Source organism: Sipha flava, unplaced genomic scaffold (assembly GCF_003268045.1).
Source record: "Sipha flava isolate LNK unplaced genomic scaffold, YSA_version1 35a_pilon_pilon, whole genome shotgun sequence".
In the NCBI taxonomy this organism is placed as follows: domain Eukaryota; kingdom Metazoa; phylum Arthropoda; class Insecta; order Hemiptera; family Aphididae; genus Sipha; species Sipha flava.
The window spans coordinates 2056880-2083496 of NW_020273058.1; the positions used below are offsets into that span (position 1 = coordinate 2056880).

The window sequence follows — 26617 nt, forward strand, 5'->3', positions numbered from 1 at the left end:
AAATTGTTTAAACCTCTACAAATTATGAACACCATTTTTTGTGGGGAAAAATATTGTTCTAGTTCAATGGTTAGGCCTCTTCTAAACGTAATTATAGAAAAGCATTTAAAGCATAATATAAGTGATGATGAAATAGCTGAGCATTTTAAAACCACTGTAATAAAGGAACTTTTAGAGCGTTTCAAATTACTGTAGTGTTCTTCTAGTGTTGTGTATGCTGGGTAAATAGCAAATTATTTATATATGATAAGGAAGGGGGTTAGCGGTCGTAACAGCCACTTGCTCACCAGGGAGCGACACACTTTTTTTTGGCGTCGACCTGGCAACGTCTTATGCGTTGAGAGACGGCCCATGCGTTTATCTAGTAGTTTTTTTTTTTTTTTTACTAAACAAATTGTAATGTTAGGGTAAGTGTATGTTGATGAAATAATAAAAAAAACAGTTAATATATATATATATGTTTATTGTTATTTTGTTGTTTAATAATTAGGAAATACACCTTTTTTTTGGAAAAAAAACGAAATTTAAAATATTGAGGTATTATAATGTTTGAAAATACAAGTAAATAAATAAATTCTGCATTATTTGTTATAATAATGTTGATAAAACGTTGGAATAGGAATTTTGTCTAAATGAGGAACAGGCCATCTTGCAGAAGCTAAATCAGAATATTTCCACATACTGTGGTTGTTTCAATTTATACCAGTAATATTTACAATACAAAAATAACAATCTGGTTGGTTAAGTTAGGTTAGGTTGTGAATTAGAAAAAAAAACAGCTGTTTGGTGGGGATAAGGAAGTAATGTTAAGTTAATATTATGAGTAAAATATTTAAATTACAAATTAAACTGTTTAAATTCTATTTCATGTTGTGATACCACAAAAAAAAGTATTATACAATCGACTGTTGAGATTTCGTAGTAGCAAGGTTATTGTTGTTTTAAAGTTGATCGGATCGTTACAAAACATCATGTTATTTTTATCTATTATATTACGAATAATATTCATATTTCAGCTGTTTCGTGTGTTCAAGATAAACCATTTTTTTTTTTTTTACGTAGAATTTGTAAAAATTTCAGAAAAATGTCGAGAGGGTTTACAACCCCCTAACCCCATCCCTGATTGTGCCACTATATAGGCCGTTCCTTTAGTAGTGAGGGTGGAACACAGAATAATATAGATATGCCGTTCAAAAAAATAGTGAAACAGAAAAGATATATGGTTGTCAGTATTGCCTATCTAGTGGAATAAATTTATGCAACTACAAAATGCACGATAAAATGAGTTTATAAATACGTCATTGCAAAGATTTGTAAATTTATTGTTAATAGAGATTTAAATATAATAATTTTTGGATCTGAAATAAAATGAGCAGAACATCATAAGTTGAAAACTAATTAAATAAGAGTGTTAAAAGACGTAGGAGGAAAAAGGGATAAAATGAGGCACATATTGAGGAGGAAAGCAAAATTAACTAGAGAATGCCAAAGACTTCATACTTCCAAGATTTTTATGACTTAACCAACAGTCATACTTGTACGGTATGACTTCATCCATTTTGATCAAGACTTAATTCCTTCTTACCCAAAATATTGTAACTACTATTGACTTAAATAAAAAAATGTATAATAATATATTGTATTTTTTATTCTTATAGTTTATTACTTAATGGATAACTCTTATAAATAAAATAGCATTTATTTTTTAAACATATAATATTCAGTATGTAAGCACGACGGTTGAGTCGGTGACCGGTATGTTGACATCGAGTCACGAGGTAAAAACTAGTGATGGGTGTAAAATCACGTCGTCGTTGCTTTGTCACCACGACAACACTGTCGCTGTTATTCACTGCGACAATATCAAAAATAAATGGGAACTAGCGACTTTGGTGCCTTGAACTCTCAATGTATCAATATAGTTATGTGTACAGTGTATGTACTACTTTTATTCGGTTACTATGACTATGGTGACTGTTATCTATTTTATCAGTTCTAATTCTAATCTAATACTATCTTTAATCGTGAGTAATAGTAAACAGGTGGCACTATTACTCTAATATTATATTATTATTTACGGTGATGGCGAGTGGCGACAACAAAGATAATGGTACGTTTGGGTTAACTGTAAGTTAGTGACTATAAAACTATATTTGAGGTCACCCTAATTAAGCCTAGGACTGAGCGATTATTTTTTCCCTGGAATAATCGATTATTTAAATAATATTCGATTATAATCGAATAATCGAAAATTTGTTTATTGATAGAATAATCGATTAATAATCGAATAATTTATTATTGATTGAATAATCGATTTATAATCAAATAATCATCAATTAATTTAGAATCAAATAATCTTACTATTGAGTTATTTAATAATAGTAATAATTAAATAATTATCCTGATTTAAAATTTTATTAAATAAAAAAAATATAACAAATAAAATAACATCATCTTGTGTACAAAAAATAACTGTTTACCTTAAAGTTCAATTTTGAGTCTTGACTTAAATCTAAAATTAATATTATACATATTTAAAACGCTGGTTCTGCTATATAATCTTCATTGGCGGATAGAAAAATTAGCTGGCTTGCATGTTCATTTGTTACCGGCGATCTATGGTCAATTAATACACAGCCACCTTTACTAAAAATACATCATCGCGGCGGGTCGCCTTCATCGACGGTTTCCAGAAAAAGAATTGCTAAAAATAAATGAAAACAAAATCCAAATATACCTTTTAAATAAAGACATTTCATTGAATAACGACAGATTAAAACGGCATATAGCAAAGATTAAAATAAATCGAAAATAGCCATGTTTTTCATTATAATTCATTTAATAATAAACTTTTTTCTTCGATTATTCAATTATTTGATTTTTGGATATTTCAATCAATAATCGATTATTCAATAATTCGTATATTTTCGGATATTTTAATTAATAATCGAATAATCGATTAAAATATTCGATTAATTCAATTAATCGCACAGCCCTAATTCAGCCAATATAATACTCGATGATGACGACTGAGTAATTTAAATATTTATCACTCAAAACGGATGGTGACCAGTCACCATTGAAAGTCACTGTGGTATTGAAATAGCTGTTACCATTGTCACGGTGACCAAATTTAGTCACCGTTAACCATCACTTTTACTAAAAACACTCGAGATAACAAAAGTATCGAAGATAACAGCATTATAGGTGAATCGTTTTACCATATATTATACAATAATTTTTTGGAACTATTACCTTAAACTAGCAAACATACAACTTTTTATATTCACTTCCATGTGTAGCTGAGATATGTAATTAGGAATAGAATTTTTTTTGTGTACATCGATGATGACAATATCGATAAATTAAAAAAACATCAAAGTCAAGAACTCGATGTTTTTTAGAAAAAAACAAACATACGTTTTATTATAATTGTTATTCTTTGCCATAGCACACATGCTAAATTATATTATATTATAAACATTTAAAATTTAAACATACACAACCAACTAAATTTATTTACTTATTTATTAGAAAAATGAAAAAAAAAAACATTGTGTAAGAAAATTAAATTTAAATTAAATAAATACAGTTTACACTCAAATATAATCACAATAAATTCATAAGTTATGTATAATAGTTTTTAAATATTATTTTAAATTGAAACCAATGTTGTCATTCATAACGATGCCAAAATTGATCGGCCAAGTTGTTTAAAAAAATCAATTTTGATGCCAATTTTCCACATAACAAGTTTCATTTATTTATATTTGGGAAACATTTTAGTTTATTTCTATAATTAAATATTATAGAAATACAAGGCTATTATTATGAATAAAGATCAAGATACAGTCATCCTGACTTGTCTTATTAACCAAATTAATATTAATTAAATAATAATAATACGTTTATAATTATACGAATGAAAAACTTTAAAAATATTTTGTGTAATATCCTTGAACATCAGAAATAAAGCAAACATCGAAATTAAAACATCGGTAAACATTACACATCGATGCAAATTATAGAAACGATGTTGAACATCGATTTTTTTAGCTTATAACATCGATGTTTTTTTGACATCCCTATATATAATGCCCTCTCTATATCACTCTATGGGGTAGAGGTCAAAAAGGATTTGTCCAGGCGTACACTACATTCCTATAATTTCGCTAACCACTCATCGCTCACTGAATACATGATATACTATGGACGCCGACTCCAACAATGCACAATGGAAAAAATACTAAAACATCAGCCATGTGTTTAATAAGCAGTGTTGCCAGACGTACGGACGTGGTTGAGAGCATTCGGTAATTCTATAATATGTACAGTTTGCAGACGGATGAATAAAAACGATAAGAAAGATACGGTTATTTGAATTATTTCCAATTAATTACTAAAAAAATGTTTTGTTAACCAAAAACTTTTGTTCTCATATAAATTAAAGAATTTATTGTGTTTTAATATTATAAGAACTATTTTACTTGTTCTCCTCATTGATTATAAGCCTTCATATAATCATACCATACAACCATGATATAGCATTTTGTCATCGTCTCCTTAGTATGCTTGATCGTCTCCTCCATACAAAAAGTTACCTATCTTAATTGTTTTTTAAAGTTTTTAAGAAATAATGGGTACTATTATTACTATGATTATTTGTTGTTTTTTTTTATATAGGATTCAGACTGAAGGTACAATTTTAATATAAGAACTATTTGTGTTTTTATTATTAATACTTATTTTATTTGCAGTAGGTTTTCAATATATTTATTACATAAATATTTAATTCAATTTCGTACTTGTATTTTTATTTATTCACTCAAATGAACAATAGGAACATGAGTTGTAGGTAATGAACCACTGGCGTACCCAGGAATTTTTTAGGGAGGTGGTCAAAAAATGTTCTCTAATTATAATTATAGTTTAATTCAATATCAACAAATTACTGTTAATAACTATAGTAATAGTCACAATAGTTAAACACACCTCACACATTTTCTTCAGAAAGGCTTACTATAATAGGTAGGTACTATAATTTGAAATCAATTTTTATTTGATAGTAAAATGTTATAAAAAAAATACATTATTAATTAACAATAATAAATAATATTGAAAAAGCAGTATAAATTAAACATGGTTTATACATTATAGGTTAGACTAACCATTATAGGTATATCATATAATCTATAAACTTTGTATATTGAAGATAATGGGAAATTAAAATATGCTATGTACTATTTACTTTTAAACCATTGAGTATGTAGAAATTTCAATGGGGGGGTCCGGAACAGAACCCCCCCTTGAGTACGCTCCTGTAATGAACTGTCAATTATTTTTAAGTTCGTATTGCAGAAAAATTAGTTTTGCCCCCCCCCTCCCATTGCCTCAACAAAAATACGCCTTTGATCGTATATTATTGTTAACAATCTCCATAGTCAAACACAATAGATTTTCTTTAAATACTTCAAACTATCGTTTCTATTTTATATTGGTACTTAGTACTATGATACTATAGAAATAATAATCTCGCTATAATAGACAAATACCTTTACTCCACTCATAATATGCCATATATTTTGGTAGAAGTGTTGTTACTTATTAATGACATATTTATGAATTATATATAAATAACTTTATTATACCCATTACTCAGTACCCACGTTCCACGAATTAAATAATATTTGTGGTTTTTCTTACGTCGTAATGAGAATTTATCATTTTTATTTTAAATAATAATTATTTGTCATACAAAAAAAAAATCCATAAAATGTCCAAGCTCCGCCAGACGTAAAATCCTTAAGCCCAACCCAGCCCGAAAAGTTCTACAAAAAAAAGCTCGATTCATCCTTGGTTTTATTATTTTGAGAGTCTGGCCTGAACATTTTTACGAAAACGAAAGTCCGATCTAGCCCTCATTATGTCTTTTAAGGCCCGGCCCGGTCCAGTGTAAGTACGGGCCGGGCTTTTTGAGAACCGGGATGGGCCTTGTAGGTCTATGCTCTTGCAGGTCTTTAGTAGCTACTAACCTATAGTCTATAACTATTAGTCACTATTTAGTGCCTGTACTCTGTAGTCTGTTCATTTAATTTAAAAGTTATTCATTCAATATAAACTCAGATTCAAGAGATGAAATTGAAGTAATTAATAATACATAAATTATTAATGATTTATGTTTTTAAAAAGAAGTTGTTAATGAACTTAGGTATACTTGTGTTCAGTGGCGTAGTTACGGGGAGGGTGTAAGGGGTTTCCCCCCCACAGATTTTTTTTTAATGATATTTGATTATTATTTATTAATATTTATATATTATAGTAAAATATTTTGATTTTACTATGATTAGGTATATATTAAAAATTGAATAACAAAATAATTTTCATTAATACGGGACATAATAACACTATTTTAAATGTAATATTATTATATATGATCTCGTTTTAAGATATACTACGAACACTTAAAAACTTACTCTTAAACACCCCCCCCCCCCCAGAAAAGAATTGTATCTACGCTACTGCTTGTGTTCAACAAAAGGAAGAGCATTGTAAACGTAGTCTAACGTCAAATTCATCGAAAACCAAAATTTTAAAATTCCAACAACATTTCACATTCCTGATTCTGCCAAAGCAGAAGTATTTCGTGCCTTATGAGAGAAAATATTAATAATAAAAATAAATAAATTAATTAATAAATTAAAAATAAAATAAAATAATATAATATAATATTAATAAATTAATAAATTTATAAATATATAAATTAATATTAAAAATACTAAAAAAGTATGCGATGAAAAAAATATTGTAAACAATTTCGGTATTCCTATTAAAGTTTACGCAAAAGTTACCAAATCAAGACTAAGCTGCTTGTTTGATTCCAAATGAAAATAATGTAAAGCGAATTTTATGGAGAATCCCAGGGGCGCAATTTCAATAAAAAAACTGGGGGTGCTGAAGTCCTTCTATCTTTTTCATGTTCCTTAATGGTTATAGACACCTGCAAACCGTACAATTCAACAGTTACTATGGTACGGCAATTGAGAGAGTGCTACTAGGCAGCGACCAAAACTCGTCCGTTATCGCGCATTCTCACCATTTATAAAATATTTGGTAAATATATGAATATTCCTAAATTTAAATTGTTCATTTTGATTTTATATTTTTATTGTGCATATAACGAATTATCTGTCTGTAAACACAAATGTTTTATCACATGATCACTTTTAGATTCTGACTGAAGCGAAGGATATAACGGTTTTTAATGATGTTTGTATTTTATTTGTTTAACACTTTTTCGGATAGAAATACTGGTCCACAATTTTTTTTAGGACCTTTTTTAGATTTTAAATTAGTATGCGGTGGTACTTTAGATAGGTCAGTTTTTTAAATCTTAATAGTTTTTATAGACGTGAGAAAAAAACTGTCCTGTAATGATAAAAATATGCTGTAAATAAGACTTTCACATTTCAAATTTTAGTTATTTAGTCATAATTCCAAAAGTAATGTGGCTAGAAACTTGAAACTTTTACCTTATAGCAAAGATATTTTTTTTTCGTACTGCGAAATATTTTCGTATTGTATAAAAATGTATTTATACAAAAAAAATCTAGAACTATTATGTTTTTCTATACATAATGAAAAATGAGTATTTAAATATAAATGAACATTTGGGAGTGCTAATTTCGAAAATGGGGGTGTAAAGCACACCCAAGCCCACTCCCAAATTGTGCCTATGGAGAATCCGTAACAATTCATATCTTACAATTTCTTCCAATGACTTGTGTTAGAGGCAGAATTATAAAGAACTATAAGAACTATAACTATAAAGTTCTTTATAATCGTGGTTAGAGGGTAATTACATATCCGGTACGGAAATTGTAATCATATTCTCCCAACCACAATCATTATAGATCTGGTCACACTGTTGATAAGGGGAAAACCATGGTAGCCAGAACAAAAAACACCAGACGTCGGATGATAACAATAAATGTGGTGAATTTTGTAATTTTCATCGTATTGTCGCGGGCTCATACCTAAGTACGAAGTAGTGAGTACTACTGAACTACTAATCATTGAGCTTCGGCTCGCCAACCTGCCAATAAGCATTAGTTATATTATTTTTTACTTTGCCATTCCCTTCCACGGCCTCATTGATCATTAACGTTCGCATTTCAATTTGTGCCTATCGATGTTCTGTATGAAATAATTTTTCTTCGATTCTCCACAGTCGACTTGGTTCGTCAATCGATTCCGCTAAATTCTGTGAATTTTCGCGTTTACATGTCGTTATAATAATATTTGGTCCAGTTGTCATCGCTGTCTGTCAAAGCGAGAGTCAATTTATAATATTTCATCCGAAAAAAATAAAAATAAAACTTGGACCGCGCGGTGTGATATCGGAGAACTGCCGAACTGCATTGTTAGACATTGTTTGCGATCTGTTCCATAACCATGGTAAGTCGTGGCTTTTTGAATAGTCGGAAAAATTTAATTTCCAAGTCGATTATACAATACACTTTCTTAAATTACCATTTAATATATTTCGTTGTCCTAATTTATAATGCAAAAGGCAAAGCATTTGAAAACAATTAGTTTCTTATTTTTTCAAAATAGTTCCTACATTCTATACACCCTCATTTCGGTTTTCAAATGCGCCCTCTCTTTGTTATATGACGGTTCCCCCTCAAGACTCCCTCAAAATGAACATAACAGTCAACCACAAGACTGTTTTGACCAGAGCTAGGATTTGTATGTAACCGCATGATTTTTTTGACATGTCCAAATTTAGTTTTAGTGATTAATGTCCACAATTTATATTATAATGAAAATGGTACTATTTTTATTTTGTATGTTTTTGCATATATTGACTTTTATGCATGTTTTTGCATAGTTAGCATGATTGTTTTATATTTGAGCCCATAATAATAAAACTGATCAAAGTTTATAAATTGGTTTTTTTTTGTCAAACATAAATTTTATTTTTATAAATACAGTCCTATGATACAATATGCGTTAGAAGATTGAATAGTTTAACAAAGAAAGATAACACAATTAATAAAAGTATGTAATTTGTTGGGTATTAGTGAATTACACACAATCCTAAAGGATTTAAAACTACAATCAATAAATAAAATATTAAATGGTGAATCAGACAAGGACAATTTTAGTTGTAATTTAACACATAAAAAATTCCTATATTTAAATATATACCAATTACATCTTGTAATATTAAAAGAAACTTTAACCAATATAAATCAATACTATAATCTAATCACCGAACATTTATATTTGCCAATTTAAAAAAAAATTAGTCATAGAATATAACACACATATTTCCACTATTAAATGTGAATTAGACATTTTATTTCTAAAATAATGATCAATAAATATACATTCGAAAAATTAATAAATAATTTTTAATTTTTAATCTCAATTATTTTATATTAAAACATTTAACCAATTACTTAGGTATTTCAAAAAATAGTATTTTATTTGTAAATTTATTTTTAAGTATATCTTATAAAAAATAAAATGCATATACAATAAATATGATCATACTAAATATACAATACTAATATGCAAAATAAAAATAATATCATTTTCATCAGAATTATATAAATTGTTGATACTATTCGTTAAAACTCCATTTGTAGATAGAAAAAAAATCTTGCTGTTGCATACAAATTCTAGCCCTGCTAATTGGTAACCTATCACGTGTTAAAAATATTTCTTTTATCATTATAACTTATTAACCAAATTTGTTTGTGCATATTGGTTTTTTTCAATAAAAAAAAATTTATAAATTCATATATTTTCATTAATTATTAATAAATATCTAATGATGTAAAAATATATGCCCTGCTAAGATAAAATAATAGTAAAAAAAAAAAAAAAATTAATATTTCTTAATAGAATAAAAATATGTGCATTGAAGATTGGTCATTTTGAAAAGCCCATTTCTCCATACATTTTCAAAACTAGTTTTATGTGATAAATGTGTTTAATTAATGCATATTAATAATAATATATGTATAATAATGCATATTTCCTGCGAGACCGCCATATCATAGTTGGTTTTTTATAAAAGAATTAAATAATTCAACCCATTATTCAATTTTTATCTAAATTTAATTTTGATCTCCAAAAATAGTTTTTTACGTTTCCTGATGATTTTCATTTTATGGAGATATGGCCTTTTCAAAATGACCAATTCAATTATTAAAGTAATTTTTTTATAACCTAATATTCATTTAGTTTCATGTCAAATAATCTAGAAAGCTAGCATTTAATTAAACTGAATCCATAACAAGTTTGCTATTTTAATCATATAGAAAAACTATAAAAGTATCATATAAAGCATAACAATATCACCATAATTTATACTGTATTTATTGTAATTTATATTGTTTTAAGCATTATAAAGTGTTATGGTTATAAGTTAATTATTAATATTTTCCTGAAAATTTTTTTTTGGGATTCTATCAAAACCAAATAATTAATTAAATTAATTAAACTATTATTTTTGATCGATAATGTACTACATTCTACAAAACTTTATAAACCAGTTACTCTTATCCCTAAAGATTTACACAAGGCAGGCCCTATTTTTATGTGCACCCTGACACATAATATGTACCATAAATGTACAAGTTTGCACTACGGTTTTAATGTGTGTGCACCATGGTCTACAAAACAAAAATTAAATAATAAGCCAACTATTAGGAAATATGAGTATTATTGAATTTTTTTAAATTCAATATCAAGCGTGCAGTCTGAAATTATACAAATAATAGGGCCTGACATAAGGTTATACATAAAATGCTACAAAAAAGGAGCTATTTTTGTAATGGCTGAGTACTTGAATTATATAAACTGATAATAGAGTTAAATATTTATTTTATTTATCATTTAAGCTAAATTATTGTTTGTGAGCACTGATTTCCAATAAATCATTAATTATAGTCAAACAAGATAAATTACAGTGTAAAACATAGATTCTTAACCTTTTCTTGGCCATGGATCCCTTTAAAGCATAAAATATAATCACAGACCCCTCTTTAAAAAAAAATATATATATATAAATATAATTTTTATTATATGATAACGGGTCAGCAGAAGCGATAGGTTTCCGTGTTAGATTGAAATGCTCATTAGATTATATTGCCATGTTATATTATTTTACGATTATGATAACTTTATATGGCATGTAAGATTATCATAATCTAAGTTTTATGTTTAAAAACATTCTTGTTTTTCAAGTGTTTCAACAATTATTATTATCTTAAAAATGCTATCAAAACAAATTTATTTTTGGCTTATTTCAATAAAATTCACAGATACTCTGTGAACCCCCGAGTAACCATCTACGGAGTGCAAGGGGTCTATGGACTTCGGGTTTAGAACCTATGGTGTAAAACAACATATAAAAGTTATTATATGAAGTATAAATTCAAGTTAAAATACTAAACCATAAATAATGTGAAATATAATATACATTTTCTATTATTACATCAAAAAATTTAATCCTTGATTGAATTCTATTTTTAGGAACAAAATGATAAATCTATACTTATTCAATCAAATACCGTATTCAAAAGACATGATGAATGTCTTCAATATCCAAAGTTATGTAATAATGGCTGGGAGACTATGTATACAAATTATATGACAAATATGTTAAGAGCTGTCAATGATTATAGTGAAATAAATCGTTTGTGCTTGCTAATTACACTTGATTTAACAGGTAGTAATGTAAAATTTACCGTCCGTAAACTACGCAGAGATAATTTAAGAAGACCCTCTAAAGCAATAGAATTATCTAGCAATTTGAAAGACATATTACCAGATGCAGATCCTATTTATTTAGATCTCGTTGGAGAAGTTTTTGTATATGATGAAAATGGTTTAAGTGAATTCATTGAAAAAGTTACTACAAAAAAGAAAACTTATCCAAAATTACAGGAATACAATGATCGGATTAAACTTATTAGTATTATAAAAAGCTTAACTGAAGATTTCCAAGTAGAGGAGTATTTAAAAATATGTCCTGATCCTATTCATTACTTCAAAAATGTAAAATTGAATTCAAGCTCTTATCATCACCAAGAATCAATGTCTTATTTGAGTAAAAGGTAATTTTTGTTTGTTAATATCTTGTGTATTGATTTAAAGAAATATTTTTATTTCAGATTTGATCTTATTTCTATAGCTAAGCTTCGAACTTTTTTACTTATAAATGAATTCAATCTAACTGCTACAGTTGATGCTCTATGTAAAGATACTAGCCACGTATATTTAAAGAGTAAAAGAAAATCATTTTTTCAAAATGATTATAAAACAACAGAGAATATTGAATTTTTGAAAGAAGTAAAGATATTATTTAATTAAAATATAATTTTAATAATAATTAATTTTTAATTTAGATTGCATTCCTTGATCATAAAGATGAAATTCTGAATCATATTGAAACTAAAAAAACCATTCATAAAATTAAAATTGAAGAAGTAAAATATTTAAAATTAATTATTTTCATTTTTTTCCCCCCAGTAATATTTTACTTATTATGTTTATAGGCTAAATCTTCTGGTCAATTAAGCACTTGCGAATGTTGTTATGATGAAGAACTTTTAGCTTCTGAAGCTTATTTCTGTCAAGCTGGTCATAAATTTTGTGCATCATGCATTAAAAGGTAAGTTTACATTTTTAAAATAAAAGTTATACTAAAAGAATAAAAACTTTTTTTTGCAAAAATGAATTGGAAAATTTTTATAAAATTATACTATTATCAATTATAAAAGGTATTTATTGTTTTTAAGTGAAAAAAAATGTTTATGAGGTTAGTATTTTATTTTTTGACATGAATGATATAAAATGGGAAGGCAAAATTGTATACTTAATTTTATTTAAAAAAATGTTTTATCTTTAAAATATCCACTTTTACTATTAAAATAGAATGAACTTAATTTACCTATTTTATTATTTATGTTATAGAGGCATTGAAGCATATGTTGGTATAGGTAAAATAGATTTTAAGTGTTTTGCTAATTGTAATGAAGACTTAAATTTAACAATGATTAAAGTAAATACTCTTACTCATTTTTGAAGCATAATGTGACTATATTTAGTTTTATATTTTTAGAATTTTATTGATGATAAACTGTATGAACGTATATTGAGATTAAAGCAAGCCCAGGAAATCAAAGCAGCCGATATTGAAGGACTGGAAACATGTGCTTTTTGTGATTACTCAGTTATTTTATCTTCCGATCTCAAAATCATCAACTGTTTAAATCCTGATTGCAAAAAAGAAACTTGCAGGTCAGAAAATTTTGTAATTAATTGTTAGATATCAAAATCTATACTTTGCTTTTCCATGCTATAATATATGTTTCCTCGCGTAACTTATGTTATACACTCTAAATAGAATTCCAACATTTTTTTATAAATAGTTTTAAACAAAAATAAATAGATATGTTAACACTAATAAATATTTAAAAAAAAATAGGGAGTGTCGAGAAGAAAGCCATTTTCCATTCAAATGTGATCAAATAGAAAAAACTCCGGAAGTGCAAATTAGAACTATGATTGAAAACAAAATGACTGATGTACTTATTAGGTATGATTTTTGGCAGTTTAGTTTATTAAGTAAATTCTGCTGGTAATCAAATAATTATTTGTGTATATGTTTAATGCAGAACTTGTTATTACTGTAAACGGAAGTTTGTGAAGGAAGATGGTTGTAACAAAATGACATGTAGTTGTGGCAAAAAAATGTGTTATATATGTAGGAAACCAGTCAATGATAATTACTCTCATTTTTACCACAGTCATGTGATAGAAGATAAGTAAGTTTCTTAATTTATGCAATAAGATGACTGTAAAACATGTGACTTATGTAATTGATTAAACAGATGTCCGTTGTATACTGATGAAAATATTGTTCATACTAAGGCTGTAGAAGCAGCTGCTAGATTAATAATTAACAAAATAAAGGTGAAACAACCTGAATTGTTAAGGAAAATTGATATCAATAAGATTTTACCAGAACTACAAAAAACAAATTCACCGCATATTTCTGCTTTAGATGAGGATAAAGTAGTTGCTTTGCTCATAGGTCAGAATGTTGAAGACGTAAAAAATCTCCAAGATATGAGTGAGTTATACTATTGTAAGAGAATATACTTAAGGTTTAATCATTAACTCAATTTTTTTATAGGGACATTGGAACCTAAATTGAAAAAAGCTAGACGTTAAATTAATGATTTCATAAAAGTTAAATTTGAATCTTTTGTAATTTTATAAATGTATTTTATATTGATAAGTTAAGAAAAAGATAATTTATTACATTTTAATACATTTATATTATGTAAGATTTTGTTTTATTTTTTATTCTTTTAAAATTTTTCACATGGAATCTTTCGACATTTGAACTGTAATAACTTCTTATAAATGTATATAATTATAAATAAATAAAAAGTAATAATACTTATAAGTTATAATCATCAAGAATTAAAAATATATACTGAAAACGTACAAATAAAATAAAAATTGATCACGTTTAGATTACATTATTGTTTTTTAAGAGTTCATATTTATTTCAAAATCTAAATCTTAACAATCAACACATAATAAAAAACAATTGATTGGGATAGTTACTATTTAAACAATAAGAGAAAAAATCTATGTATTTAATTTATCATGATAAATTGCTAATAATATTAAAGATTATATTTCAAATGATTTATAGATATTTTTATCTTTTTCATATTTAACAACGTAAGCACAGAATAATTAAGACACTTGATAATGTATGACATTCTGTTCAAAAATGTTAAAAACTCGCATAATTCAGTAACAAGTAAAATATCTGTAAACATTTTCTAATTACTTAATTTTATCCAAATAATTTATTTAATTTCAAGTGATAAATTTACATTAAATGGAATAAATATACATATTTTATTATCACATAAATATTTTATGATTAATAAAATTAATCAATTTCAATTTAAAATAGCTGAACTTAACTTATTTATTATACATTTTAGATTTATCATCAACATATATTTGTATAGATTTTAAATAAAAAAAATTTTTTAAATATTCAAACTATATTAAATTAACTGACAACTAAAGGTAATTTCATTTTTCAAATCTTAATAAAGGAAAATGAGTATAAGGTAGTAAATTTGCAACGAAAAGTTTAATTATTTAAAATTTATATAACACTATACAAATAGTCACGCACAATATATTTTATATATATTTATTTTGGCTATGCATCAATACTGAAATTGAGTCTTTTACCGCATGAAAAACAATATTTTTGATCTGCAACTTATCTTCGTGATTTGTGTGACTATCAGTTAAATTACGAAACTCTTGCGTCATGCGAAATGAATGATGGACGTTTTCTGGTGACACAAAGTCTTCAGCAACTTTAATACAATTGTGTAGATTTCTAACCTGAAATGGTTGATAAAAAATTATGTTTTTTTAATCATTCATTGATAATTGTTTTTAATATCTTTTGGGATAAATAATTACTCAATTATGATACAATATATCACAATATAATATTATTATTTTATTTAATTATATATTATACAATGGCCAGATCTAGGACCAATTAAAATGTAACGCCCTTATGCGGATTGAAGTACTGATTATTTACATAGCTTTATTTTATTTTTCATAAACTCAAAAAACATCCTTGTATTTACAGTGCCTGGGGCAAGCACACCCATTCCTCCCTTCCATAGATCCAGCACTAGATATGCTACAAATAGTACACTGTAATACACTGTACCTGGTGTGGAGCTCCTGCAGGAATGAATATCGCATCACCATAACACTGAACAATAGTGTATCCTTTAACTCCATATTCTTTGAACAAACGTTCTCTGAGATTATCATCTAGGTAATGTGATTGATCGTGTATTGGATCACTACATTGTTCCAGAGGTAATCCGTGTTCAACAGAAACTTTAATTAATAAGTCCCTAATGGCATCTGCATCGGATGCATGGTAAATATGCCACAGCGCACCCGGAATTTCACCGTTAATATAAATACGTCTTTTAGTCAAATCATCGCAACCTGCTTCTTCAATGACTTGTAAAGCTTTATTCACATGCCAATTGAAGCCAAGTTCTTGGCAGTTCTTTGTAATTGCAACATGAACCATAACATTAACAGCATCAGATATGTCTAAATGCAAGTTAGTAGTCCCTATTTTTTTGTGCTTTGTGCCTGCATTACCATAAGCTGTATACATTTTTGGGCCTAAATCGGGTGGAACAAAACATTTAGGCAAACGGGAAGCCAAATTGAATCTACCAGTACGATGAGTATACTCTTTCAATGGCAAGCATTTCATCAAATCTTGAAATCTATCTGGCAGTGTCTCAGCAAAATCTGCTGATGGAGGCCAATCTTTGAGTTTTAATAGCATTGTTTTGCCATGACTATCGCATAATCTTTCAGCAGCATTTTCGAATCCATCCCAGAATTTATACATGGGTTGGTCGGAGATTATTTTTCCAGTGGTACAGTTGATCAAGTCATTAGTATAATTACCGAAATCGCGAGAAAATGCTTCTGGATGCCACAACAAAGAACTTAAATTGTTACCAACATTTTTTACCATAACTGGTTGACCACGCTTCCATTGTTTCTGCAAAATTAATAATGAAATAATTTATATGATTTTAAAGTATGACATGATATAAATAAATAACATTAATTAAGAAACACATATCTACTATTTCAATATTTTTTTTAAAAAAAAAGTGTTAATATTTTTATGGATAATCAACACAACTGATGATGAGTCAATATTTTAAAGAAATTATAGGTCGAACTATTCTAATCTCTGATCATGATGTTTCAAAATTTAATTATTTAATTAGATAATTAAATTTTTATAACTTAAAAAATCAACTAAAAAAATTGTGATCATTTGTTTTATAATGTAATAATATCGAAGCATAATTACTAATTAGAAACAGTGTGAGTCAGGGGCGTATTTATGGGGGGGACCGAGGGGGCTCGGGCCCTCTCCGAAATGAAAAACACTATTGTTAAAGATTGTTATTTTTAACATGGATATGTCTTAATACTGGGGGTTTCCGAAAATTTGTCGCGACACTGAGAATGTTGCTTACGCAATAATTTAAAATTTTATATTTATAAAATATGTTTATTCTTTTAAGAAAATATGTAGTGAATTTAGAGTGACTCAAATAAAAAATTTGTTTATTAAAATGTAGTTTTTATACTTTTAAAAAATAATGAATCATTAAAAAAATTGAGTTTCTTATTTCTCTGATGGTGTAAAGACAGTCGAGAAGTCTTATAGTGTTAAATTAATTTTTTTCGTAAATGTGCTTCCTCCAGGGCCGTGTTAAGGGGGGATCAAAGGGGGCAATTGCCCTTGGTCGCCGTAGTTTTTTAAAAGTAAGGGGGCGCCCATATCTGCACTTAATATGCTACCTGTGCCCAGTGGCCCCGTTTTTTGGCAGTTTTGCCACGGGGCGTTGAAATGTTTGACACGGCTCTGACTTCTTCCTTCCTTTTCACCCAAAAATCAATTACATAATTGGCCCCCTCCGAAATGAAAACCTATATACGCCACTGGTGTGAGTGTACATTTTTTTCAATTCTTAGATTCAGAGCGAAATGTATTATATATGAGGAATTTATTGGTTTTAACATGTATTGACATTATTTCTGTATCTACTCATGACTTCAACCAAAAATATTTCTCTGATTATCCTAACCTAACCTAACATGGGAAATAGAAAAAATTATTTAGTGTTTAATTAGTACTTTAAAATGGGAAAGTTTATGAATTTCTCCATAGTCTTCTGAAAAATTGCGAAAAGCTAATACAAAATTACAAAAACACGAAAAATTTACAATATTTAAAATTTAAGGTTTTAACAATTAAATCAAATGTCTATTTTCATCATAACCTAAAAAAGGGTTAAAAAACTTGAAATTTTCACTAAATATTAACATTATTATTTGGAATATATGGCATTATAATTAAAAGCTTTTTTTACTTACGTAGATGTCTTTTTTTTATATTTTTTTGCAAAAGTTCAATCTACCATTATTAAGAATTGATTCTACTACTATATCATCTTTGAAAATAAAAGCTGATCCAATCTATCTATCAGAATTGTTTTTTTCTTTATAGAAAAATGGTACATTTGAAGTTTAAAAAAACAAAACATTACTATTATTTACCTGTTTCTGTATTTTACCTTTTTCAATATAATTTCTTTTGTTTTACATAAAATGTAGAATACTTGAAAATAAAAAGTAAATATATATATATATATAATTAAGTTATTTTATATTTTATATCTAAATGAAAAAATTGAAGTTTGTGTTTGATATCAACTGAATACTCTCAAAAGTTTAGTTCGGAAAAAAATATAAAAGTTCAATGAAGGTTTGAAAAATTTTTTTAATGTTCAATATTAAAAAATAAGAATTCAATCCACCACTAGTTTTTATTAATTTATTCATAGTTATTAAATTTATTTATTTTGTATGTATTTTTGCAAAATATTTTCTTTTTATCTTCCTGTATCACTACATCAACTAATTTTGTAATATTTTAGTTCTAATTTCCCTAGTTTAAATTTAAACCTTAATTTTGCATTTTTTTTTTAAATTATCCATTATACAATTTTATCCCATTCTGTATATTTATAAATTTTATCATCTACAAAAATGTCTAACTGCCTATTTTATTATTTTAAAATATAGTAAAAACTTAATAATTATAAATACCTGAAAAAGTTTATAGTTGTTGTTATCATTTGGATCTAATAAAAATAACAGGTTTCCTTCACAAAGCCACATACAAGGTGAACTGAGATTATTTTCAAGTAATAATGACATTTGCGGGGCAAATAATTGTTTTCTTTTAACATATTTAAATGAACAACATTTTTTTTCTTTAAAGTTCTTCCTAGACAAAATACTTTTACTTTTATCATTGGATTTATATATATCAGTAACTTTTGTCGATCTACGGTATTCACACAATTTTTTCTTCAATAAAATATTCAATTTTGTATTTTCATTATCATTATATTTGTCAGCATTTTTTCTATAATTATCACTCAGAAAAAAATCCGCAATAGTATCAGTAGAAATAGAAGGTATAAAATTTTTCATTTTTCTGGCACATTTACAATCTAATAATATGTTATGAGAAATGCATACTTTATGCATAAGTTTTGAAATAAAATTTAAAGCATCACCAGCTAATATTTGAGTAATAGATAATTGATCAACCTCATGATCTTTTTGATCAGAACAGGGTAACCAAATTTTTTTATTAAATTGATTCTTTATAGTTGATTTTGGTTGTTTATCCTCGAGTTTACTCTTGTAACAATCAACACAAACTACAAATCCACATTTACCACAAGACCAATGGTGATTGAATATGGTTGTTTTACATACATCACACAATTCTCTAATACCATTAACACATTTTTTCCATACAATTTTACGTTTGTGCTGTTGACTTGACCAATTCAATTTTAAAGCTTCTCTTTCATCTTGAACAAATTTGCAAAATTGACCTCCTACATCTTCTAAAATTTTTCTTGAAACTTGAATGTTAAAATCACTTGGAGTTGATGAATACTGACCAGGTAACCACATACCCATATCCATAGATTGAATATTTTTATTAGGATCAGGATAACCAGCAACAGCCAAATTTCCATTTTTTGTAAATTTTAACTGCCGGAATGCATAAAATCTACATGTTATACTATCGTAATCACGCTTTGTTAAGTTTGTTTTCATCTGGTAAACACGACATTCAATACACTTATTAATTGTGGGTGGTAAACTTAAGCAAATACCTTGCTGCAAAAACCGTTCTAAAGTTATTTTAAAATATTCTACTTCAGATGATTGATCAGCAAAAATATTAGGAATACCAACAGCAATTTCTTGACGAGATTTTGGTCTTGGCTTTGGAAGATTATCAGAATCTTTAATTTCATCAATTGAGTATATTTTTTTGGAGGTATTAAAATAAGAGCTATCACTTTCAATTATACTATTACAACTATCTGAAATTAATGATGATTTTCTTTTATGATTGTGTAAATCTGAATGTATTATTGGAATCGTTACATTTTCATTTTTTGTAATTATTTTTTCAAAAATATTGTCACTTAAGGATAAGTTGCTGTGAATTTCACCCATACAATCTATAAATGCATTATCTAAGCTTGATTTTGTTTCTATAGAACTATTATTTTTTACAAATTTGTCATCAATTTTACTCTCATTTATATGATTCACATAAACACAATTATTTTTAAATTTTACTTCATTACTTATATGATTTGGTATTGATAATATTTTACATCTATCACTTCCTTTAATTACATAATTTGTTTTATTTGATGGTAATAAATTTTCAAATTTATTTTTGAATTTAGTGTCACAGTATGTATTTGCATCTGATGGTAATATTTTCTCAACAGAATTCACACTTATTACAGTTGAGTCAAAATTAATTGATTCATTATTGGTTGAATAATTTTTTAAACTTGATGGTAGTAAACCTTTATATTTATCTTTTAATTTAATTATACAACTTGTATTGTCAGATGATAATACTTCTTCAACAGAACTCATACATTTTATAGTAGAGCCAATATCAATTGTTGTATTATTGGAAGAATAATTTTCTAAACTTGTAAGCGTAGTATTTTGAACCATACCATTGAATAATACGTCATCTATTTCAAACAAAATATTTATTTAAGTTTAAAAACATTTTTAACAATATTTATATTAGTAAATATGATCTGGTTTTTTTAAAAAAAAGAGAATAGATAATATAATATTTATTAAACTAGGGCACAGAAAGTAATTTTTAAAATTTATTTCAAATATATTATATTATTATATATATTATATAGGTATTCTTAAAACCAAAATTAAACTTCTGAAGTGCATTAAATATTTAACTAGACAATGGCTATATATATAGACCAGTGATATTCAACCTTTTTTGTTTGGCGGGCCACCTTGGTAAACAATTATCTTCAAGCGAGCCACAAAGTATAAAAGTACAAAAATAATCTTATATATTGGACTTGTTTTTTTATCTTTTATTGTCTATTGAAAAGATTATGAATTAAGGTACACATCGTAGGTACACATTAGTTTGATCATTACGTTATTTTAAGTACACGGTTGATATCGATATTTAATTGTAAAGTTTGCCTATGAAAATGGCAGACAGAAAAAAAACGCAAATATATTGATTGCCGAATTTTTAATGGTCTATAAATTACTTTTTCATTGAAATTAATGGAAAGCCGTTTGTCTTGTGTGTCGTGAAACGGTTTCAGTTTTTAAAGAATTTAATATCAAACGACATTATGAATTTTAGAAAATTCGTAACGGGCCACATAGAATATCTTTGCGGGCCACATATGGCCCGTGGGCCGCGGGTTGGGCACCACTGATATAGACTATAATCCAAGAGGTACAGTTGTCTTTCTTTTTTTTTTAGTAGATGATAGTAAGGATTTTATAATCAACATTCTATAAGAAAAAAAAATATTTTTAGGCATCTAATATGGAACTTATAATACAAGGGACCAATATAATGAGTAGGGTGAATTAAGAGGTGGGTATCCGGAAATTAATTTTGTTTCCTCTCTCAATTAATTGAAGTTCGGTACCATTTAGATTTACCATTTAGACACATGTGTCTTTCACAATAAAATTTAAGCATTAATTTGTGCCCTTAGTAAAATAAACTTTCAGATACTTGGGAATAAATTTACTTTACAAAGTATTACTTTTTAATCAATATTAATTTTCAAACTAATTAGGAATCAAAAAAAAAATTTTGCTGCTCGCACGAAGTTTAAAAATTAAAAACGTTCTAAAGTAATGCGTAACGCAACGATACTACGGTGCGTCAAAATCTAAAAATAGTATATTTTTGACTTATTATTTTTTCGCATTATTACAATAATAATTACAATATTAAGTTTTCATACAATTTACAAAATAGTTAAATGGCAAAAGTATTTTGTAAGACATAGGAAAATAAAAATAATATACTCAATAATGTAAAAGTCAAAAATATCCCTCGATTTATTATCAAAAACCACGCCGGGTAAACTTTGAAATGAAATATATTTTTAATTTTAATAACCACAAATATGAACGATTATCCTTCACGCTAACTCAATTTACGCCTGATTATACTTAAAATCTTAAGATAAAACAGAGATTGCGTTAATGGTAGTTCTAAATTAAAATGGGCAATTCTAAAAACCAATTTGGTCAGTACCAAAAATCATGAATTTTCTGTTTTATTAAAATATGTTATATTGTTTAATTAAATTAGCTATGTATTTTATTTAATATTTTTTGTTAAATAAAAAAAAAAAATTTTAATCTGTTATTATTATTAATAAATTGTAATAAATAAAGTAATGTATTAAGTGTTTACATGTGTAGTCAATATGTAGTTTAGTAAACAGTGGTTGTTAAGCGAATTTAGCGAGTGAAAAATTTATTTAATCTACATGTACAAAAATATTAAAATGTTAGGCAGTTCTAAAATTTTCTTAGCGCAAGCTCTGAGATAAAAATATCATTTGAATTAATATGAAAATTAGATTATTATTATCTATTCATCTCTTTATTACTATCTACAGTCATGGTTCTAAACAACAAGCACATTTGATATTAATATAATTCACGATCACTCAAATGTCTTCACTTCCCACCAAGTGCGAGTAGCAATGATTTTTCACCGATTCATAATCCGGGTAAAAAATTCAAAGTTCCGTGGATCAATATTAAATAAATTACATAGAATAAGTGATAAACTTACATTTCTTCACAATTGTCTCCATAGCAGGATTGATTTCCTGTATGCATTCGTTTATGAATTTCATTCTAAAAATAAAACATAAATTTAATAAAATTTCCAAGTCCAATTGGTACCGATTGGTACATTTTTTAACTGTAACTCGAATTAATAATTTCAATATTTTGCCATTCACAATAGATTTATAAAGATTAATTTTAGATCAATAGTTTGAATTAAATTACATTTTCGTCATTAATAAAATAGTAATAAAATCGTTTCAAATCAGATACACACGTGTATACCTCTCAATTTAACTAATATATAATAATTATGATACACAAATTGATAAAAAAAAAAATTAACAATGTACCAATAACCTCATCCCTTATTTTACAGTTTTAACATTAAAACTGGTTAGTAATAATAACATCACGTTGTTAGAACCATAGAAAAATGTCAGAAAAAATGAATAGGTGCTAGTAAGTTCCGACGTAGTACATAATATATATATATATATATATATATATATATATATATTAACTTGTTTATTTCTAACTGATAATGATGATAACAATTATCGAGAATCGTTTCAACTATAATAACAACGACAAAATGAGAATAGATGAAAATAAAATCCTTTTTTTAAGTAATAAATGGATTGTCAAGATTCTACTTCTGTTGGCCGGGTAACTTCATGGGTGAAAAACGCGAGAAAATATCAAGAGCATTTGCAACGGAATCCGGTTAACTTAACCGTTCGAAAATAGCAACGGACCAAATTAAAATTTCAACTAACTCACACACTTAGATGCCACTTATGACCGTAAAAACAAATTTTTTACATACCGGAATAGCGTAATTCGTCAGATATGTATTAGCAGTTAGAAAGCTTAAACGGGTCGACGAAACTTAAGAAAAAAATCGATCAAACAACAGACATAGAACTCACTTGACGTCAGATGCCGATCGTTGAATGTGACCACCGATGCAATAGCCATCACTCCGTGCATTGTCCGTCACTGCCATCTCCTCCTCCACTGCTGCAGGCGACGTATCATTCCGTATCAAGAACATTACGTTTTTTCAACTGCTGGCCGTTCACAGGATCGACATTGCGCAATGGCCAAACTCCAAACGACATTTCCTTTTCTGTTCGTCTCTCGCGCGCCCACTACCCGTACGCGGGCGGGAAAATGCGAAGACGCACAACTCACGCGATGGTGGATTCGCCACGGGTCAAAAACGAAACCTTTACACGTTCGACTGAGCAGTTGCTGTGTTTGCAACAGATTTATTACGATCGACCGTTGTCGACATTGTCATTTGTTGTCGCTGCTGCTCCTGATGCTGCCGTTGTTGTTAATGTCCGACGTCGTCTTTATCACTATGTTGTTTATACCATACTTGCTTTAAACGTTGTTATCACATCGTCGTGCCTATCTTAGTCTGTAATTGGAACAATATAATTCCATGCGTATTCCGAGATACAGTTTAATCCACGATGTAGATTATCTACATCGTGGTTTAATCTATTCTGTGTGTTTGTTCCTGATCTCGACACCCACTCGATCACGGTATCATAGGTCTCACTAGTTCCGCAACCGCACAGCTGGTAAATGATAAGGATATAAGTGATAAGAATAAAAAAAAAAATAACACCATATGTTCAGGGTTCAAATTATAACTAATAAAAATTTAATAACAAAGAATTTACCAGATCTGTGTATTTTATGTATTCAACTAGTGTTTAACTTAGAAAAAAATAATAGAGAATAATAATAGTAATAGAGATGTAATAATACATACAAATTTTGCATCCCTTCCTAATTAAAAACTGAACCTAATCCACATCTTATGACATCCTCAAACATGTTACCCCAAACCAATGAATGTTCCATAACTTGTTACACTCACTATCAAAGTTTGAAACATAACCTTTCGTAAAAAAATTTAAAAAATTCTCAATCTTAAATAATAAGTCCAAAAATATAATTAAAATAAAAAATAAATAAACTACAGGTGTACACAATTGTGTATGCCAACAAAAATTGTCGATGTCGATGTTTGATTATCATCATTTATCACGTATTTAAAAATAACACACACTATTAAATTACATTTTATAAAACATAATAACATTTTATAATTTTGTAAAAACTTGACCGTCCCATGAATCCTTTTTTGAAAAAAAATAGCGGTACGCTAAAATATCTGAAAATGTAGTTAAGACACTCAACTCCCAATGCGTAATCAAGTGGGAGAGAGAGGGGGAAACCCCAAATCCCCTAAAAAAGTTTTTTTCATTCATTGCAAAAAAAAATTATTTCGTTATTCTGTATTGATCATTAAAGAATCCTAAATTTTTCGTATACCAATAAAATAATATGAACAATTTACATCGAACAGAAATGGTTATAATTTCTTATACATACAATCCACACACCCATAATTGTGTGGTATCTTGTATCAATTGATAATATTATACAGAAAAATTTCATAATTTATGATTTATGAAAATAATTCAAATGTTATAATCGTTACTGCAGGAATCGTTTACCTTCGCGTGTTACACGTCCATCGGTCATTTCCGTGAATAAAAAAACAATAGTTCTTTATTAGTTAATCCCGAGTTTAAAAATATAAATGTTTAATCGAGATACATTAAATCATTTAGATTAAAATTAGTGTCCAATACATACATAATATCTTAAAATTTTAGTTAGACTGACAATTTCTGTCGCAACAACAGATGAAAGAAGTTTTTCTATTACAATCGGACCATTTTTGAGGAGTTTAGTATAGGCAATAATATAAGCTGTGTATAGTTAATAATCATAAGTGTCCTCTGATATACGATCAAACCATTTGCGCAAACATTTTGATGGTGTAACACCGTGGTCTACGCGAGTCCGGCGTGTACGGCAAACGTGTTGCGGTGTGAACGAATTCGCATCGGATATTTTTCTACGCCGTGGCAAATGTGAGCTCGACAACCAGGTGTCTAATTTGGGGGGGGGGAGCAGACTATGACAAATTTCCCACTCTAAGAAATTTTTAAAAGTCGGCAATTCTTTGTCCGATGATCAAATGCTAAAATCGGTAAATAGTAAATTTTTATTTACTATTTTGTACTCAGATATCAGTTCACGGTTCATTAAAAGTTGGGAAACACTGGCTCCTCCCCGGTTTATGACAATCGTTATTACGCGAACCTTATAAACTTTATTTTTTGTATATTATGTATTGTATATTATGTATTATTGTTAACGGAAAATTGGTACGGTTACTGTGTTTTGAACAAAAGAAATGAAATAAGCGGAATATTGGTACTATAAAATATTTTATTTTCAGTGGTTCAAAAAATGTGTTCGAAATTAAATTAAATATGTTCACAAAAGTAATATGATAGTAAAAAAATATGTCCTTATATATATTAGTAAAAAAACGTGTCTAAAATTAAATATAAATTCACAATAGTCAAAATTAAATACAAATTTACAATAGTTTATAATACCTAGTTACAATAGTTTCCCTATGGAATTTAAAAAAAATATCCATTGTTAATTTCTTTATTTACATAACTGGTAATAGTTTCATGAAGTTTATATTGAAGTGAAGCATATTTTTATTTTTTTTTCGAGGTATTAAATTATTAAGTTGTTCATGCCATATACTTTCAATTCGCATCATAGATTCATCTTGTTGAATACATTGAAGAACTAACCAAAA

The 26617-nt window shown here is 27.5% G+C and overlaps 2 protein-coding genes across 2 annotated transcripts; one reads left to right on the forward strand and one right to left on the reverse strand.

Moving 5' to 3' along the window:
• The first annotated feature begins 7976 nt into the window (after window positions 1-7976).
• Window positions 7977-14326, forward strand: LOC112687703. Its single transcript, XM_025560575.1, has 11 exons — window positions 7977-8454; window positions 11548-12131; window positions 12189-12366; window positions 12423-12503; window positions 12573-12688; window positions 12991-13078; window positions 13139-13317; window positions 13505-13615; window positions 13695-13844; window positions 13911-14152; window positions 14216-14326. The coding sequence occupies exons 1-11, from the start codon at window positions 8452-8454 to the stop codon at window positions 14251-14253; spliced, it is 1770 nt and encodes a 589-aa protein (XP_025416360.1). The 5' UTR covers window positions 7977-8451; the 3' UTR covers window positions 14254-14326.
• Window positions 14327-15200: 874 nt separating this feature from the next.
• LOC112687664 (lysine-specific demethylase 3A-like) lies at window positions 15201-24464 on the reverse strand. Its single transcript, XM_025560512.1, has 5 exons — window positions 23838-24464; window positions 22910-22974; window positions 18805-20786; window positions 15809-16675; window positions 15201-15465 (listed from the first exon to the last, which is right to left on the reverse strand). The coding sequence occupies exons 1-5, from the start codon at window positions 23960-23962 to the stop codon at window positions 15256-15258; spliced, it is 3249 nt and encodes a 1082-aa protein (XP_025416297.1). The 5' UTR covers window positions 23963-24464; the 3' UTR covers window positions 15201-15255.
• Between the last annotated feature and the right edge of the window lie 2153 nt (window positions 24465-26617).

Bases quoted from the DNA above. Each gene is read 5' to 3' on its own strand.
- LOC112687703 (XM_025560575.1), top strand. The intron at 13,079-13,138 runs GTAAATACTCTT...TTATATTTTTAG, and splicing joins TAAATTTAACAATGATTAAA to AATTTTATTGATGATAAACT. The intron at 13,616-13,694 runs GTATGATTTTTG...TGTTTAATGCAG, and splicing joins ATGACTGATGTACTTATTAG to AACTTGTTATTACTGTAAAC.
- LOC112687664 (XM_025560512.1), bottom strand. From the start codon at position 23,962: ATGTTCTTGATACGGAATGATACGTCGCCTGCAGCAGTGGAGGAGGAG. The intron at 20,787-22,909 runs GTAAGTTTATCA...TGTTTGAAATAG, and splicing joins GGAGACAATTGTGAAGAAAT to ATGACGTATTATTCAATGGT. The intron at 15,466-15,808 runs GTACAGTGTATT...CAACCATTTCAG, and splicing joins CTGCAGGAGCTCCACACCAG to GTTAGAAATCTACACAATTG.